Source organism: Gekko japonicus, unplaced genomic scaffold (assembly GCF_001447785.1).
Source record: "Gekko japonicus isolate JY-2015 unplaced genomic scaffold, Gekko_japonicus_V1.1 scaffold1389, whole genome shotgun sequence".
In the NCBI taxonomy this organism is placed as follows: domain Eukaryota; kingdom Metazoa; phylum Chordata; class Lepidosauria; order Squamata; family Gekkonidae; genus Gekko; species Gekko japonicus.
The window spans coordinates 190315-207074 of NW_015176492.1; the positions used below are offsets into that span (position 1 = coordinate 190315).

Consider the following 16760-nt stretch of genomic DNA (forward strand, 5'->3'; position numbering starts at 1 on the left):
GCATGTGGGTGCCAAAAAACCACAACTGGTTTATACCAAGATGTATAAGTGTAAGTCTGTCTGTAGCAGTAGAAAAGAGCAAGAGTCCTGCAGCTTAGAAGTTAGCGGTGACTCTGGAAAGCTCCTCCCCTGCCACAGATATTGTTAGCCTTTAAGGTGCTCCTGGACTCCCGCTCTTTTCTCCTGCAGGTAAAGGTTTCCCTTGCTCGAAAGCCAGTCGAATCTGACTCTAGGGGGCAGTGCTCATCTCCGTTTCCAAGCCGAAGAGCCGGCGCTGTCCGAAGACGTTTCCGTGGTCACGGGGCCGGCATGACTAGACGCTGAGGCGCACGGAACGCTGTTGCCTTCCCACCGAAGCGGTACCTATTTACCTACTTGCAATTTCTCGCTTTCGAACTGCTAGGTTGGCAGGAGCCGGGGCCACAGACGGGAGCTCACTCCATCACGCGGCACTTGGGTCTCAAACTGCCAACCTTCCGGTCTGCAGCTCAGCATCTTAAACCTCTGAGCCACTGGCTACCCATCTTGAAGAAGTGAGTCGTGACTCCCAAAAGCCATCCCCTGCCACAAATTCTGTTAGTCTTTAAGGTGCTGCTGGACTCTTGCTCTTTTCTACCGGTTTATTCTGGGAACGGATCTCGGTATGTTGCCAGCTTCCCTATCCTGTCTGTGGGGAGAAGTACCTCCCCACTTTTGCACACCAAGTTCTTCTTTGGAGAGCCAGTTTGGTGTAGTGGTTAAGTGCGCGGACTCTAATCTGGGAGAACCAGGTTCGATTCCCCACTCCTCCACTTGCACCTGGCTGGATTACCTTGGGCAAGCCATAGTTCTGATGAGAGCTGTTCTCGAAAAAGAGCAGTTTCTGTCAGAGCTCTCTCAGCCCCACCTCCCTCACAGGGTGTCTGTTGTGGGGAGGGGAAGGGAAAAGGAGTTTGTAAGCCGCTCTGAGACTCCTTTGGGTAATGAAGAGCGGGGTATAAATCCAATCTCTTCTTCTTCTTCTCTAATCTGGGTGAACCGGGTTTGATTCCCCACTCCTCCACTTGCAGCTGGCTGGATGACCTTGGGCAAGCCATAGTTCTGATAACAGCTGTCCTTGGAAAAGAGCAGTTTCTGACAAGAGCTCTCTCAGCCCCGCCTACCTCCCAGGGTGTCTGTTGTGGGGAGGGGAAGGGAAAGGAGTTTGTAAGCCGCTCTGAGATCCTTTGGGTAGTGAAGGGCGGGTTATAAATCCAATCTCTTCTTCTTCTTCTTTTACCTCACAGGGTGTCTGTTGTGGGGAGGGGCATAAATCCAATCTCTTCTTCTTCTTCTCTAATCTGGGAGAACCGGGTTTGATTCCTCACTCCTCCACTTGCACCTGCTGGATGACCTTGGGCAAGCCGTAGTTTTGATAAGAGCTGTCCTTGGAAAAGAGCCGTTTCTGTCAAGAGCTCTCTCATCCACACCTACCTCACAGGGTGTCTGTTGTGGGGAGGGGAAGGAAAAGGAGATCGTAAACCGCTCTGAGACTCCTTTGGGTAGTGAAGGGCGGGGTATAAATCCAGTCTCTTCTTCTTCTTCTTCTTCGTAATAATGACGACCCTGTTAGGCTGGTCAGCGTAGGTGCCCCCTTCTCCGCATCTCTCAGGCTGAAGCGGATGAGGGTAGAGCAATGAGAACAGCCGCTTTGGGCCCTGGGGAAAAGCATGATATCAATTTTTGAAAATCAACTCTTCTGCAGATTGGGGAGGGGCAGCTTACAGCAGCTTGTCCAGAGACCCCTCGGTTGCGGTCACAGCAAAGGTCGGGGGGACGTTCCGGTTCAGCCCGAACTATCACACTGCTGCGTTTCTCCAAAACCGCCGTTCCCCGAAAACAGTTTGGCGACGATGCAAGTGTTCAGAAACGGCATTCGAGACAATTTTACGTGCAATGTTTTTGAAATCTGTTTATTGTAGAAAATTAATAAAAAGAATTTGAAAAAAAGAAAGAAAAAGAAACGGCATTTAATTAGTAGAATCCTTGAAGGATGTAGATACCGCTCTATACTTTTAACGCTGACACCTTCGTGCAGGTTAAAGAGACTCCAGCAGATTGAGGAAATGAGAAGCGGTTTTGTAGTGGTTAAAGTGCTGGACGACGATTTAGGAGACTCAGGTTCGAATCCCCCCCACACTGGGGCCAGTCGTATGCCCTCAGCCTAACCTACGCCCACAAGGACGCTGTGAGGATAAAACGCAGGAGAGAACGGTGTAAACTGCTTCAGGTTAGGCAGGAGACAAATTAAGGATATTTCCAGCCAACACCCAAGAATCTGCCTTATACCCAATCAGATGAGTGGTCCATCAAGGTCAGCACTGTCAAACTGGCGGCGTCTTTCCGGGGTCTCGAGGTCTTTCACATCACCCACTGCCTGGTCCTGTTTTACCTAGAGATGGCGGGGATCGAACCTGGGACCTCCTGCATGCCAAGCAGAGGCTCTTCCACTGAGACACGGCCCCTCCCCAACCCTTGTTTGCGATGTATCTGGAGACTGAGCCCTACGAGGAAAGGCTGAGGGCCCTGGGAATGTTTAGTTTGGAGAAGAGGAGATTGGGGGGGGGGGAACAAGATGGCTCTCTTTAAATATCTGAAGGGCTGTCATTTGGAGGAGGACAAGGAGCCATTCCTGTTGGCAGCAGAGGAGAGGACCCGAAGCAACAGGTTTTTAAGTCACATGAAGAAGGGCATCGGCTGGATATTAGGAAAGAACGTCTTCACGGTCAGAGTGGTTCAGAGGTGGAATCAGCGGCCTAGGGAGGTGGCGAGCTCCCCTTCACTGGCCGCTTTCAAGACGGGGCTGGACGAATATTTGTCCGAGATGCTTTAGGCTGGTCCTGCACGGGGCAGGGGGTTGGACTAGATGGTCTCTATCACCCCTTCCAACTCTATGATTCTAGGATTCTGCACATTACATTTCCACGTGTATGTGTGTGTGTGTGTGTGTGTATATACACACACGCAGGGAGCCACATTTGAACTTGTAGTTCACCCTCGAATTCTGACGCGTGCAAGAATGGGGAATGAACCGGGTCCCCCTCTCCCCCCGTAACAGGTGGACTATGGGTGCTCGGAGAGCTGCAGGGAGCCATCTAGTGGCAAGCCTAGTCATTGCAGCTCCACCATCCGCCACTGCCACCACCCCCCAAGTCCCAGTTTGGGGGATCCCTCCTTTCCATTTCGCCACCTATTTCCCTAGCCAAGATATAACTCATCACGCCTGAAAGGCGAGAGAGAGAGAGAGAGAGCGTCTCAGAGCGTTCAGAAAAATAGCCCCGGAGCCTCTGCCAAAGGAGGAAGGCAGCCAGGCTTCCCATGGAAATCCCCACGCTGGAGGTGGAGGTGAGTCAGGGACTCGCGGGGGAGCTCTCTGGCAAAGCCGACGCACGGAAACCGTGTCCTCCAGAAGGGGGTGGCGATGAAAAATACGGGGAGAATAACTGGAGGGGTTGGGTGGGAGGCGGCTGATGTTCCACCGGCAACTCTCACACCATACGCGTGACGCACACCAGCGTCTCTCATCTTTGCATCCTCCCCCCCCCTCGCACCCGCCCCCCCCCCCAAAATCCCTATTCATCTCCCTTGCTTTGCAGGAAGAAAACTCTGTTTTGCCGGGAGCAACTCATTCACTGTATAATTCGTGCAAAGACGATGGCCCTGAAGCCCAATAGCCGGGTGGTTCCTTTGAAACCATCGTGTGACCTTTGACCCCCCTTTTCGCCCCTTCGGCCTCGTGCCTTCGTGGCTACTGCCCCCCCCCCAGCCTCCAAATCTTCTCCCTCTAGACCTTGCGTGAACTGGATTTACTCCAGTCAAGCGGTCCTCTCACTTCCCTCACAGGATCTGCGCCATTTGCTGGCATTCCGTCGCTACCACTTTCAGTTTCTGCAGAGAACAGGCCCATAAGCATTTAAATGCGTCACAGTGGCACAGCCTATGCTGGGCAGCAGGAAGGGTGGGCACACCACATCTTCTGATGGCAAGATCTACATCTTTTCCCATAGGGGCCCAATCCCGAACGAATTCCTGGCCTTTCTTCTTCAGGAGACGGGAGTCTTTCAAGATCAGCTGAAGAGATGAACTTTCCATGCCCACGTGCCAGGCAGTAAGTCTACACCTTTTTCCCTAGAGATAAACAGCACTGGGGGGGGGGGGAACTACACCACTCTACCATCCACAACTGAGGCCCTTTGTGATTTGAGAAAGATGGGGCTGTGGCTCTGTGGCAAAGCCTCTGGCTTGGCGTGCAGAAGGTCCCAGGTTCGATCCCCGGCATCTCCAGTTGAAAGGACCAGGCAGGAGGGGATGGGAAAGACCTTCGCCTGAGACCCTGGAGAGCCATGAAGTGGGGCTGTGGCTCAGTGGAAGAGCCTCTGCTTGGCACGCGGAAGGTCCCAGGTTCGATCCCCGGCACCTCCAGTTAAAAGGACCAGGCAGGAGTGGATGGAAAAGACCTCCACCTGAGACCCTGGAGAGCCATGAAGTGGGGCTGTAGCTCAGTGGCAGAGCCTCTGCTTGGCATGCAGAAAGTCCCAGGTTCAATCCCCGGCACCTCCAGCTGAAAGGACCAGGCAGGAGGGGATGGGAAAGACCTCCGCCTGAGACCCTGGGGAGCGGCTGCCAGTCTGAGCAGACAATACTGACCCTGACAGACCGATAATCTGATTCAGTACAAGGCAACTTCGTGTGTTCATATGAGGTAATGTACCCTAGAGAGCCAGTTGGGTGCAGTGGTTAGGAGCGCGGACTCTAATCTGGGAGAACCGGGTTTGATTCCCCACCCCTCCACATGCAGTTGCCGGTGTGACCTTGGGTCAGTCACGAGTTCTCTCAGAGCTATTCTCTCAGAAGCAGTTCTGGAACAAGATCTTTCAGCCCCACCTCCCTCACGGGGTGTCTGGTGGGGGAGGGGAGGGGAAAGAAGATTATAAGCCGCTCTGAGACTCCTTTGGGTCGTGAAGGGCAGGGTATAAATCCCATCTCTTCTTTTTCTTCTTCTTTTACCTCACAGGGCGTCTGTTGTGGGGAGGGGAAAGGGAAAGGAGTTTGTCAGCCGCTCTGAGACTCCTTTGGGTCGTGAAGGGCAGGGTATAAATCCCATCTCTTCTTTTTCTTCTTCTTTTACCTCACAGGGCGTCTGTTGTGGGGAGGGGAAAGGGAAAGGAGTTTGTCAGCCGCTCTGAGACTCCTTTGGGTCGTGAAGGGCAGGGTATAAATCCCATCTCTTCTTTTTCTTCTTCTTTTACCTCACAGGGCGTCTGTTGTGGGGAGGGGAAAGGGAAAGGAGTTTGTCAGCCGCTCTGAGACTCCTTTGGGTCGTGAAGGGCAGGGTATAAATCCCATCTCTTCTTTTTCTTCTTCTTTTACCTCACAGGGCGTCTGTTGTGGGGAGGGGAAAGGGAAAGGAGTTTGTCAGCCGCTCTGAGACTCCTTTGGGTCGTGAAGGGCAGGGTATAAATCCCATCTCTTCTTTTTCTTCTTCTTTTACCTCACAGGGCGTCTGTTGTGGGGAGGGGAAAGGGAAAGGAGTTTGTCAGCCGCTCTGAGACTCCTTTGGGTCGTGAAGGGCAGGGTATAAATCCCATCTCTTCTTTTTCTTCTTCTTTTACCTCACAGGGCGTCTGTTGTGGGGAGGGGAAAGGGAAAGGAGTTTGTCAGCCGCTCTGAGACTCCTTTGGGTCGTGAAGGGCAGGGTATAAATCCCATCTCTTCTTTTTCTTCTTCTTTTACCTCACAGGGCGTCTGTTGTGGGGAGGGGAAAGGGAAAGGAGTTTGTCAGCCGCTCTGAGACTCCTTTGGGTCGTGAAGGGCAGGGTATAAATCCAATCTCTTCTTCTATACAGAAGATGGCACAGAATCAAGGCCTCAGGAGCGAGCTATGTCCGGCGGAGCACCTTGGGAGAATCCAGGAAATGCTTGGGAAATGCAGCCGGTCACAATCTTGTTGTCTCTGTTTTCCAGAGTGGGACCGATCAGAATCCCGAGAAGGCAGCGCTGGTTGATTCCTTGCTAGGATTCCCCGGATGCACAAAGATCGACAGGAGAGAGGGAAGGAGAAATCCCCCAGGTATCAACGGAGCTCACAGAATTGCAAGGGAAATGACTTCCCATGCAATCCCCATCTCCAGTCACTGACCAGACCTTACACCCACTACAGTGTTGTGCAGTCTTTAAATGCGTGGACTCTAATCTGGGAGGACTGGGTTTGATTCCCCCAACTCCTCCACATGCGGCTGCTGGATGACCTTGGGCCAGTCACAAGTTCTCTCGGAGCTGTTCTCTCAAGGGCAGTCTTCGAGACAGCTCTCTCAGCCCCACCTGCCTCACAGGGTGTCTGCTGTGGGGAGGGGACGGGAAAGGGGACTGTAAACTGCTCGGAGACTCTGAGTGAAGGGCGGGGTATAAATCCAATCTCTTCTTCTTTTCCGGCAGCTGGAGAAAGATCCCCGGGAGTCCTGCTCTCGGCTTGTTATCTGCTGCCCCCTGCTGGCTACAGAAAGTCCAGGCGGGGCCATACTGGAACTGAGCGTCACGAGGGAGCACTCTCTGCCTGTTAATGGGATGCGTTCCCACTGTGGTTGGGGAGAGAGTTTAGAGGAAACAGATGGCACCTGGAGACATCCCCCCCCCCCGTGAGCTGGAAGCACATCCTCAGCACCCCCCAACCACAGCGTTCTCGGGCAGATCGCAGCGAGGGTCTGGAAGCCCCTGCTCTACACACGCTCCGGTTTCCCCCCAAACCAGGGGGCGTGGCATCTGACCCTCCCCCTGCGCTTCAGAGGCCTGACTTCCCTTCTCACGGAACCCAGGAGTCCGGCCCCTCGCCCCGCCCCTCGCTTCATGCCGGGGGGGGCCCTTTCCGCTCCCCCCGCTGACCACCACACCTCAGATCTGAGGGAGCAGTGGTGCAGGCAGTACGACGCCTGCAGGTAACATCAATAGCGAACAGCCACAATGGCTGTTCGAATCCCCACCGCGGCCGGGTTGAGCCCCGGGCCCCAGTCCCAGCTCCCGCCAACCCAGCGGCTCGAAAGTAATAACAAGTAGACAAATGGGTACCTGCCCTAGGTGGCAGGGGGGCACCCTCCTCCTGGTTCCTGCCAGGAGTGCAGTCGATGGCGGCAGTGGTGGCAGGCGGAGCGGCGAGAGTAATGGCGGCGGAGCAGCGGCGGAGCAGCGGCAATCCCAGGAGGCGGCGACCAGATCGAGTGGTGGAAGCGGAGCCGGGTTGACGCAGCAACGAGGGGACGCAGCACGGCAGGAGCCCGATGGGACGCATAGCTGGAAGCTGCGCCCCGAAGCAACTGCGCACCAACGGGAGTCACCAGAGCCTGCCCGGAGATGGTCGCCAGTCGTCCGAAGTCGTCCGAGTCGTCAGGAACAACGAGGCCCGCCGGAGAGGGAATAAGATACGCCGCATGGGTGCTGGTAGGGAACCCCCTCCCCGCGGAAATTGTGGCCCTAGCTAGGCATTCAACTGCGCAAGTAGTTCATCGTAAACCGCTCTGAGACCCGTTAGGGGTTATGAGCGATATAGAAATCGAAATATAAATAAAATAAAAATAAATAAGATCGGGGCCGCGGCCTTTCGAGCCCGGGGGGCACCTCTGGAATCCTAACACTGTATACAAAATACCCACCTCATTCCGAGATTTGACAAGGAAAGGGGAAGAACATAAGAGCCAGGCCCGTAGCTATAGTGGGGGCAACTCGGGGCTAGGCCCCCTGACTTACTGTCAAGCCCCCCCCTTCCCATCCAGCCCAGGGCCCCCGAGCAGACGCAGGTGCAGTGAAGGAGCCAGGCGTTCCTTTAATTTGATTAGCCCGTGCCCCCCTAAGAAATTTAAATGCCCCCTGACTTTAAAAATCCTGGCTACGGGCCTGGGTGGAGCACACCACAAAAGAGGTGCCGAAATGCACGAAAGGAGGAGGAGGAGATTGGATTTATACCCCGCCCTTCATTATCGGGGGCCTGGAGAGCCAAAAGCCCTGCCAGGAAAGGCCGAGGGACTTGGGAATGTTCAGTCTGGAGAAGAGGAGGCTGGGTGGGGGGACAGGACGGCTCTCTTGAAGTCTTTGAAGGGCCGTCACTTAGAGGAGGGCAGGGAGCTGTTCCTGTGGGCAGCAGAGGAGAGGACTCGCAATGATGGGTTTGAATTAAGGGCGGGAAGGTTGAGCCACAGTGGAACCGGCTGCCTCGGGAGGTGGTGAGCTCCCCCTCCCTGGCAGTCTTCAAGCAGCGGCTGGACAAACCCTTGTCAGGGATGCTCTAGGACAGTGATGGCGGACCTTTTAGAGACCGAGTGCCCAAACTGCGACCCAAAACCCACTTATTGATCGCAAAGTGCCAACACGGCCATTTAACCTGAATCCTGAGGTTTTACTTTAGAAAAAACAGCTCATACATTAACTGAAGATGATCCCAACAAAGTAAGGAAAGCAATCCCAAATGCTTTCATTTACTTAAAATTATTTGGCAGAGAATTCGACACTTTAATGATGGTCTGGGCCTGGCTGGGGTGATGGCACGCGTGCCCACAGAGAGGGCTCTGAGTGCCTCCTCTGGCACCCGTGCCATAGGTTCGCCACCACTGCTCTAGGCTGATCCTGCATTGAGCAGGGGGTTGGACTAGATGGATGGCCCGTAGGACCCCTTCCAACTCTGGGATTCTATGATCCAATCCCTGGCATCTCCAGTTAAAAAGGGTTCCGATCCATACGTATGGTACGGTAAAGAGAAAATACACTCCAATTTTAAGAGGGGCACTAAATAAAATTTGGAATGAGATAAAGGTGAGATTCTATAGAAAAACACCCAGATGGGTTTCTCCCCTAGAAGCGTTTACAAAACCTTTGCTTATTTCACCGAGCAGAAAAAGAAATTATGATGCTCTACTGGGGGGAAAAACAAGTTAAAAACTGAAGAGAAATTGGCACGAGAAAATAACTTATCATGGTGGGAACATGCTATAATACGAGATAGGTATAGTATAGATTTAGTGAGAGGTTTTGAAGATGGGAAAAATGAACTGGATAAAATCTGGCTATCCTCAAACGATAAATTAATTCAGAAACTTTATGGCTTCCTAGTAGATGACTTTGAATTAGATGAAAATATTAAAGAAGTAATGATATCTTGGATGAAAGATCTGGGGGGAAATATAGAGATAGACCAATGTGTTGCCAGAGGCGCTGCCTTTTACTCTTGGGTAGCCCCAATAGCAAGGGCACCCCACTTCTAACCTGACCCAGAGACCCACAGAACTCAGGCCAAGGAAGGCACTCTTGGTTCTGAAACACAGAGCTAGCCACAGCTCTGAAAAAGGGGTCTCTATTTTCAGGTGACAGGAAACCTCAGAGCAAGCCTCCAGTCTTCCCCCTCCACCCAGCAGAGATTATGTTTATGGAATAACAATGAGTTCTAGCAGGTAAAGTATCTACATTTCTAAAGTCTATTTAATGCTTTGTCTGAGTACTTGTCTTTTCTACTCTGTCCCTCAAGATACTGGGATAAATCAATCAAGCATTCAAATTATTCACGATCCTTCCTGACGCTAATCAGGGACGTCTCCCACCTTTTGTTTACCCTGGCCAGGACCATTAGTGGTCAGATAATCCATTCAAAGTAACAGCGTTCCATGCGCCTTGGTGTCTAGTCATGCCAGCCACATGACCGCAGAAACGTCTTCGGACAGCGCTGGCTCTTCGGCTTTGAAACGGAGATGGGCACCGCAACCCTAGAGTCGGACTCGACTGGCTTTCGAGCAAGGGAACCTTTACCTTTAATCCATTCAACTAGCCACCCAGCACCTGGCTTCTATTGTTAAATCCAGACTCCGCCCCTCTGAGAGCTCATTGGCCACATCCAGGCCTTGCCCATCCTGAAGCCACACACCCCTGGGACTCATCATTGGTCCAGGAAATCTCTTGTTCTCACCTGAGACCAGCCCCCAGGACCGCCCATTGGTCTGCACTGTCTTCCAGTGGGTATATCCCAGCGTAAACATGGCCTCAGACCGTGTGTTTTCTGCCATAATCAAAATGGCAGTCCACCCCTAAGCTCTCTGAGTTTAGGCCACAATCCATGGACCTCTGAACATCTGGACAGGTTGTATCCAGTGTTCCCTCTAAGCTGAGTTAGTGTGAGCTTGCTCACAGCTTTTTAGCCTCCGGCTCACACATTTTTGCCTTCGCTCAGGAAGGAGGGCTCCAGAGCACACTCAATGCAGGAGCCAAATCGCTCTCTCACAACTTTAATGCCAGTAGCTCACAAAGTAGAATTTTTGCTCACAGGACTCCACAGTTTAGAGGGAACCTTGGTTGTATCACCCCTCTATAAGCTATCTCTACAAGCTATCAATCAGCTCTGCTTCCTTATAGTTCTATATTGTGTGTGTGAGTGTTTGAATATTGTTTGTATGCTTGAGAATGTTTAGTAAAGAAATCATTATTTTAGCCACACAGTTTCTGTATCTGTTCCCGGGTTCTTGGGGATTCTAACTCTGGTATACACAGGTCTGATCCTATAAATAAGCCAATTGCATATTAATAATTATAATTCCCCATCTTTATTAGAATAATAGAGCCATTTGGCTAGCAAATGGGCTAAAATATGGAAATCCGTAAGATATATGAGAGCTGTAGCATATAAGGAGAATGTATCTAAAATGTTCCACAGATGGTATTGGTCCCCGAATAAAATAGCGAAGTGTAATAGTAATGCATCCAATTTATGTTGGAAATGTAAAGCAAATGTGGGGACCTATTACCACATGTGGTGGAAATGTAAGAAGGTGCAAAACTATTGGAAAATGATACGCAAAGTAATACAAGAAATTTTAGATTTGAATCTTACCTTAATACCTGAGATCTGATACCAAATGGATATAATTCTAAAGACGTATACTTAATAACGTATATAATAACGGCTGCAAGAATGTTATTGGCAAAAAACTGGAAATTAGAAAAGTTACCTACAAAAGAGGACCTAATGTTAAAATTGTTAGATCTCGCACAAATGGACGATTTGAGTTTAATGTTACAAGATAAAAACAAAAAGGTACAAAGTAAAAGATGGTCAAGGGTATATAACTGGGTTACAAATTTGGAGGAAGGATAGACTCTGAAAATATATGTAATCTGTGAAGATGTAATGTCTACTGAAAAGCAAAAATAAAAGTAAAAAAAAAAAGCGCTCCAATCCAAGAGCCACCTGCTTACCAGGGCAGGCACTAGTGCGTCGGAAGGACCAGCAGTTAAGACCGGGTGTAAAACTGCCTTTCACGCGGTCACTTGCCTAGGTTCACTGGGATAGACAAGTTTAAAAAGACGACACGCCATTTCCAGATGCTCTGGATCCCCCTTCTCGTCCCGAACACGCAAACACACACACACACACGCTTCTGAGGCTTCTAGCAATCGCCCAAAAGATTATTTATTTTCGGCCTCAAAACACCTGCAAGAATTTTTTCCACTGGATTCTGCTGACAGTCCCGACTCCCCAGATGGGATCCATCCCTGCCTCCTTTGGTTACAGGCCACGGAGGGATCGGCGCTGGGGGAGGGAAAGGTGGGGAAGAGGCCAATCCCCCTTAAAGGGCACATCTTCTCCGTGGCGGGAATGTTCCTGGGCAAGAGGCGAGAGACGTCCCGGGAGGCGGACAGCCGTCGTCCTGTTAGCCCCAAGGGAGTAGCTTGGAAAGGAACTCCAGGGCTGGCTGCTCTTGGGGTACAGAAGACGCTACAGACACTACAGACGAGCGTTTGCCACCATATCCCTCCCCACAATCCGGATCTGCCCTTCCGAGCCCTGTCCGGCACTGCCGCCCGACTCACGGGGAACAACGTTGCGCAAACTGGCTAGAGAGACCCGAGTGTGGCCCCCCCTGTTACGTCCCGGTGGGCCCCTCACCTCCACGTCGGGGCCACGGTCTCAGGCTGCCAATCCCTCTACTCGGCTTCCATCGAATCGGCCTCCTCCGGTTCCTCCCCGTCGAAATAGCGCTCCTCTTCGTCCCGGGACACGATATCCAGGTTGTCGAAGTCCGGGTTCTCGTCCACCTCGCTATAGGAGAAGGCCCAGGGCATAAATTGGTTGTGTGTTTTTTTAAACTCCAAGAGTACACCCAATCAGCGTCCCCTCTAAGCTGAGTTAGTGTGAGCTAGTGCACAGTTTTTTTAGCCTCCGGCTCACACATTTTAGTCCATGGCTCCAGAGCAGACTAATTTATGCAGTAGCTAAACCGTGCGCTCGCAATTTTAATGCCGGTAGCTCACAAAGTGGGGTTCTTGCGCAGAACACTCCACAGCTTAGAGTCCCGCAGCAATGCCCCGCAGCTAGGAGGGGAGGCGGGAGGGGGCTTCCACGCTGGCTGTGTCGCCAAAGAGTTCCTGGGCAGCCGGCTCACGTGTTCGGTGGCCGAGCGATCCGGTGACGGATGCCTGGCAGAACGGTGAGCTGTGGCGAGTGAAAGCTCCCTCTAACCTGTGGAGTCTTGTGAGCCAAAATTCTACTTGGTGAGCTCCTGGCACTAAAGTTGTGAGCGAGTGATTTGGCTGCTGCTGAAATTCGTTTGCTCTGGAGCCCTCCTTCCTGAACCAAGACAAAAATGTGTGACCCGGAGGCTAAAAAACTGTAAGCCGGCTCACCCTAACTCGGCTTAGCGGGAACACTGGCGGCCGCAGGGCTCTTTTTGGGCAGGAACGCACAGGAACGGAGTTCCGGCTGCCTCCTGAGTTGGCCACACCCAGCAGGAACTCATTAGCATAACAGGCCACACCTAACAGCAGAAACTCATTAGGATTGGCTACATTAGGGGTGTGTGGCCAAACATGCAAAGGAGTTCCTGCTACAAAAAAAGCCCTGGGTCTTGACAACAAAGTAAACAGAATAAGAAGCAAAAGGTGGGTGTGGCCGGATGACCACACTTCTGGTAACGTGGGGTGTGTGGCCTAATATGCCAATGAGCTGTGCTATCAGGGGTGTGGCCTAATATGCTAATGAGTTCCTGCTGTTGGGTGTGGCCTGTTATGCTAATGAGTTTTTCTACAAAAAGAGCCCTGCTGGCGGCGCCCCGCGAGTCCCTGCCTTACCTGTAGTCAAAATCCCGGTCTTTGCCATCGAGGAATCGCTGGTACATGCGGCTGGTGAACTCCTCCCGCAGGAAGGCCTTCTCCTCTGTGTCGGGCACCCAGTCGTCCGTGCCGGAGTTGGACGCCATGGCTGGAAAAGAACACGCGCAAAGGTGCTGAGTGACATAAGAACATAAGAGACGCCAGTGTTGGATCAGGCCAATGGCCCATCCAGCCCAACACTCTGCATCACACAGTGGCCAAAAATACCAGGTGCCATCAGGAGGTCCACCAGTGGGGCCAGGACGTTAGAAGCCCTCCCACTGTTGACCCCCCCCCAAACAACAAGAATACAGAGCATCACTTGCCCCAGAGCCCCTATCTATAAAGTAAAGGTAAAGGTTCCCTTGCTCGAAAGCCAGTCGAATCCGACTCTAGGGTTGCGGTGCTCATCTCCGTTTCAAAGCCGAAGAGCCAGCGCTGTCCGAAGACGTTTCCGTGGTCATGTGGCCGGCATGACTAAACACCAAGGCGCACCTGCTGAACTACCGACCTTCCACAGCCTGCAGTTCAGCGTCTTAACCACTTGAGCCACCGCAGCTCCTATCTATACCTATCTATACCTTGTGGCTAATAGCCACTGATGGACCTCTGCTCCATATGCTTATCTAATTCCCTTTTGAAGCCGTCCATGCTTGTAGCCGCCACCACCTCCTGTGGCAGTGACCTCCCTGGAACTGGAGAGGAGCTCAGACCCTGATTCTCGGCCCCCCCCCCCCCGAATCCCCTCCGACCCACAAAACCTCTGTTATTCTCCACAATGCAAGACCAGAGTCCGGGTCCCCGGCCGTCAGTCCCACCTGCTTCCCTCCAACGCACTCCCCGGACCCGACGCCTGTCTCGACCCGCTCTGTACACTTCTTCAACTTCCCCCCAGTGCTCCGCTCTTGTCACCGGAACCTTCCTCCTTTCCAGAAAATGGGGACCCCTATCAGTGCTCGACTCTCCTCTCCTGTTCCGGGGACAGCACATAGGTGCTGCAGTTAACATAAGAACATAAGATGTTCTTATGGTGGATCAGGCCAAAGGCCCATCCAGCCCAACACTCTGTGTCACACGGTGGCCAGAAATACCAGGGGCCATCAGGAGGTCCAGCAGTGGGGCCAGGACACTAGAAGCCCTCCCACTGTTGATCCCCCCACCCCAGCACCAAGAATACAGAGCATCCCTTGCCCCAGAGCCCCTATCTATACCTTGTGGCTAATAGCCACTGATGGACCTCTGCTCCAGATGCTTATCCAATTCCCTTTTGAAGCCGTCCATGCTTGTAGCCGCTGCCACCTCCTGTGCCAGTGAATTTCCCCAATGGGTTGCAAGCAATGCTCCCTCTAAGCCAGGGGTGTCCAACTCATTTGTTATGAGGGCCGTATCTGACATAAATGAGACCTTGTTGGGCCGGGCTACGCGTGTCATAAAATACAATGCCAGGTAGTGAAGATATAAACTTTATAAAGGACACAGACACAAAGATTTTTTAACTTAAAATAAAAACATGCTTAAAACATCTGCACTCTTGCGATACTTTGTTTACTTAACAGTGTCTGATAACTGACACCTCTTGCTCTGAATTATTGCATCAAAATGTCTGTGCTGCTACAATCCTGAGTGTGATGTTCAGGTGTGAATCTGTAAGCTGAAAACCAACGATGACGCAGCAGCGGCAGAACTGGAAGAAGAAGCGGAAGACAGCCAGTTCCACTGCGGGCCTGATAGTAGAAGCCCTCCGGGGGTCTGATCCAGCCCCCGGGCCACATGTTTGACACCCCAGCTCTAAGCTGTGGCGCCTTGTGAGCAAAAATTCTACTTTGTGAGCTCCTGGCATTAAAGTTGTGAGCGAGCGATTTGGCCGCTGCATCAATTAGTTTGCTCTGGAGCCCTCCTTCCTGAGCGAAGACAAAAAGGTGTGAGCCGGAGGCTAAAAAACTGTGAGCTAGCTCAGACTCAGGCTTAGAGGGAACACTGGTTGTAAGCCCCTTGGGGCAGAGACCTCTAAGCTCATTTTTAGCTCACAACAGAGCAGGGGTCTACCAACACCTTTCCCGGAGCCCACCAAGTGTTTTTTTTAGAAAGTGGGCAGGGCCAGGTGGGGGTTTTGCCCAGAAAGGCCTCTGATTGGCCACCAGAGATTTGGTCGCCTCGGCCAATCGTTTTCAAAAATGTTGCTTTGGCAGCAGCTGCCACCACAACACAAGGGTGTGTGACTGACGGGAAGCCGCCGCAGCCATTTTGTCGCTGGCTCCACCCCCTAAGGCAGCCGTTTCATGGCAGCCGTTTTGTGGCTGCTGCCCACCGTGCCGTGTCAGAATTCCAAAGGTGCCCGCAGCCTCAGAATGGCCGGGGAGTCCTGCGGTGGAGGTTCTCCAACTGTGGAGGAGGCTGCCCTTGGAGGGCAGGGAGAGAGAGAGGCCAGGGCTGCTTTCGAGATACGTGCTGTGTCGATCGAGAATGGCTGATTCCCTCATTGCCCCACCATCCCAGTGTGATTGGGGGAGTTCGGAAAGAGCAGTTCGTCGGGAGGGGGGAGTCCCAGAAACTCTGCTCTATTCCAATTCACGTCCATATGTGCGATCACCACCCTTGGTCCGCAGGCCGCTGTGTCGCATCCGGCTACGGGCTGTATATGCGAAGAAGAGACTGGATTTATACCCTGCCCTTCACTCGGAGTCTCAGAGCGGCTCACAACCTCCTTTCCCTTCCCCTCCCCACAACAGACGCCCTGTGAGGTCGGTGGGGCTGAGAGAGCTCTCTCGAGGACTGCCCTTGAGAGAACAGCTCTGAGAGGACTTGTGACTGACCCAAGGTCAGCCAGCTGGCTGCATGTGGAGGAAGAGTGGGGGATCAAACCCGGCTCTCCCAGATTAAGAAGAAGAGATTGGATTTATACCCGGCCCTTCACTACCCGAAGGAGTCTCAGAGCGGCTGACAAACTCCTTTCCCTTCCCTTCCCCACAACAGACACCCTGTGAGGTGGGTGGGGCTGAGAGAGCTCTGACAGAAACTGCTGTTTTTCAAGAACAGCTGTGCCAGAACTACGGCTTGCCCAAGGTGATCCAGCAGCTGCAAGTGGAGGAGTGGGGAATCAAACCCGGTTCTCCCAGATTAGACTCCGCGCACTTAACCAGGACACCAAACTGGCTCTACCCAAAGGAGTCTCAGCGTGGCTTCCCCTCCCCCCAACAGACGCCCTGTGAGATTGGATTATTACCCTACCCTTCACTTGGAGTCTCAGAGCGGCTTACAATCTCCTTCAGTGTTCCCTCTAAGCTGAGTTAGTGTGAGCTAGCCCAGATTTTTAGCCTCCAGCTCACACATTTTTGTCTTCGCTCAGGGAGGATGGCTCCAGAGCAAACTAACTTATGCAGTAGCCAGACTGCTCACTCACAACTTTAATGCCCGTAGCTCACAAAATAGAATTTTTGCTCACAAGACTCCACAGCTTAGAGGGAACACTGATTCTCCTTCCCCGCCCCACCACAGACATCCCGTGAGGTAGGTGGGGCTGAGAGAGCTCTTCCGGGGACTGCCCTTGAGAGAACAGCTCTGAGAGAACTTGTGACTGGCCCAAGGTCACCCAGCTGCCTGCAGGTAGAAGAGTTGGGGAATCAAAC

The 16760-nt window shown here is 52.4% G+C and overlaps 1 protein-coding gene across 1 annotated transcript in view; it reads right to left on the bottom strand.

Moving 5' to 3' along the window:
* Positions 1–11431: 11431 nt before the first annotated feature.
* CCDC97 (coiled-coil domain containing 97) overlaps positions 11432–16760 on the bottom strand; it is a 9168-nt gene continuing 3839 nt past the window's right edge. The window contains exons 3-4 of the mRNA XM_015427263.1: positions 13114–13243; positions 11432–12085 (exon numbers count right to left, since the gene is read on the bottom strand). Of these exons, the coding sequence (XP_015282749.1) occupies positions 11971–12085; positions 13114–13243 (245 nt within the window). The 3' untranslated portion in view covers positions 11432–11970. The remainder of the gene's footprint in view (positions 12086–13113; positions 13244–16760) is intronic.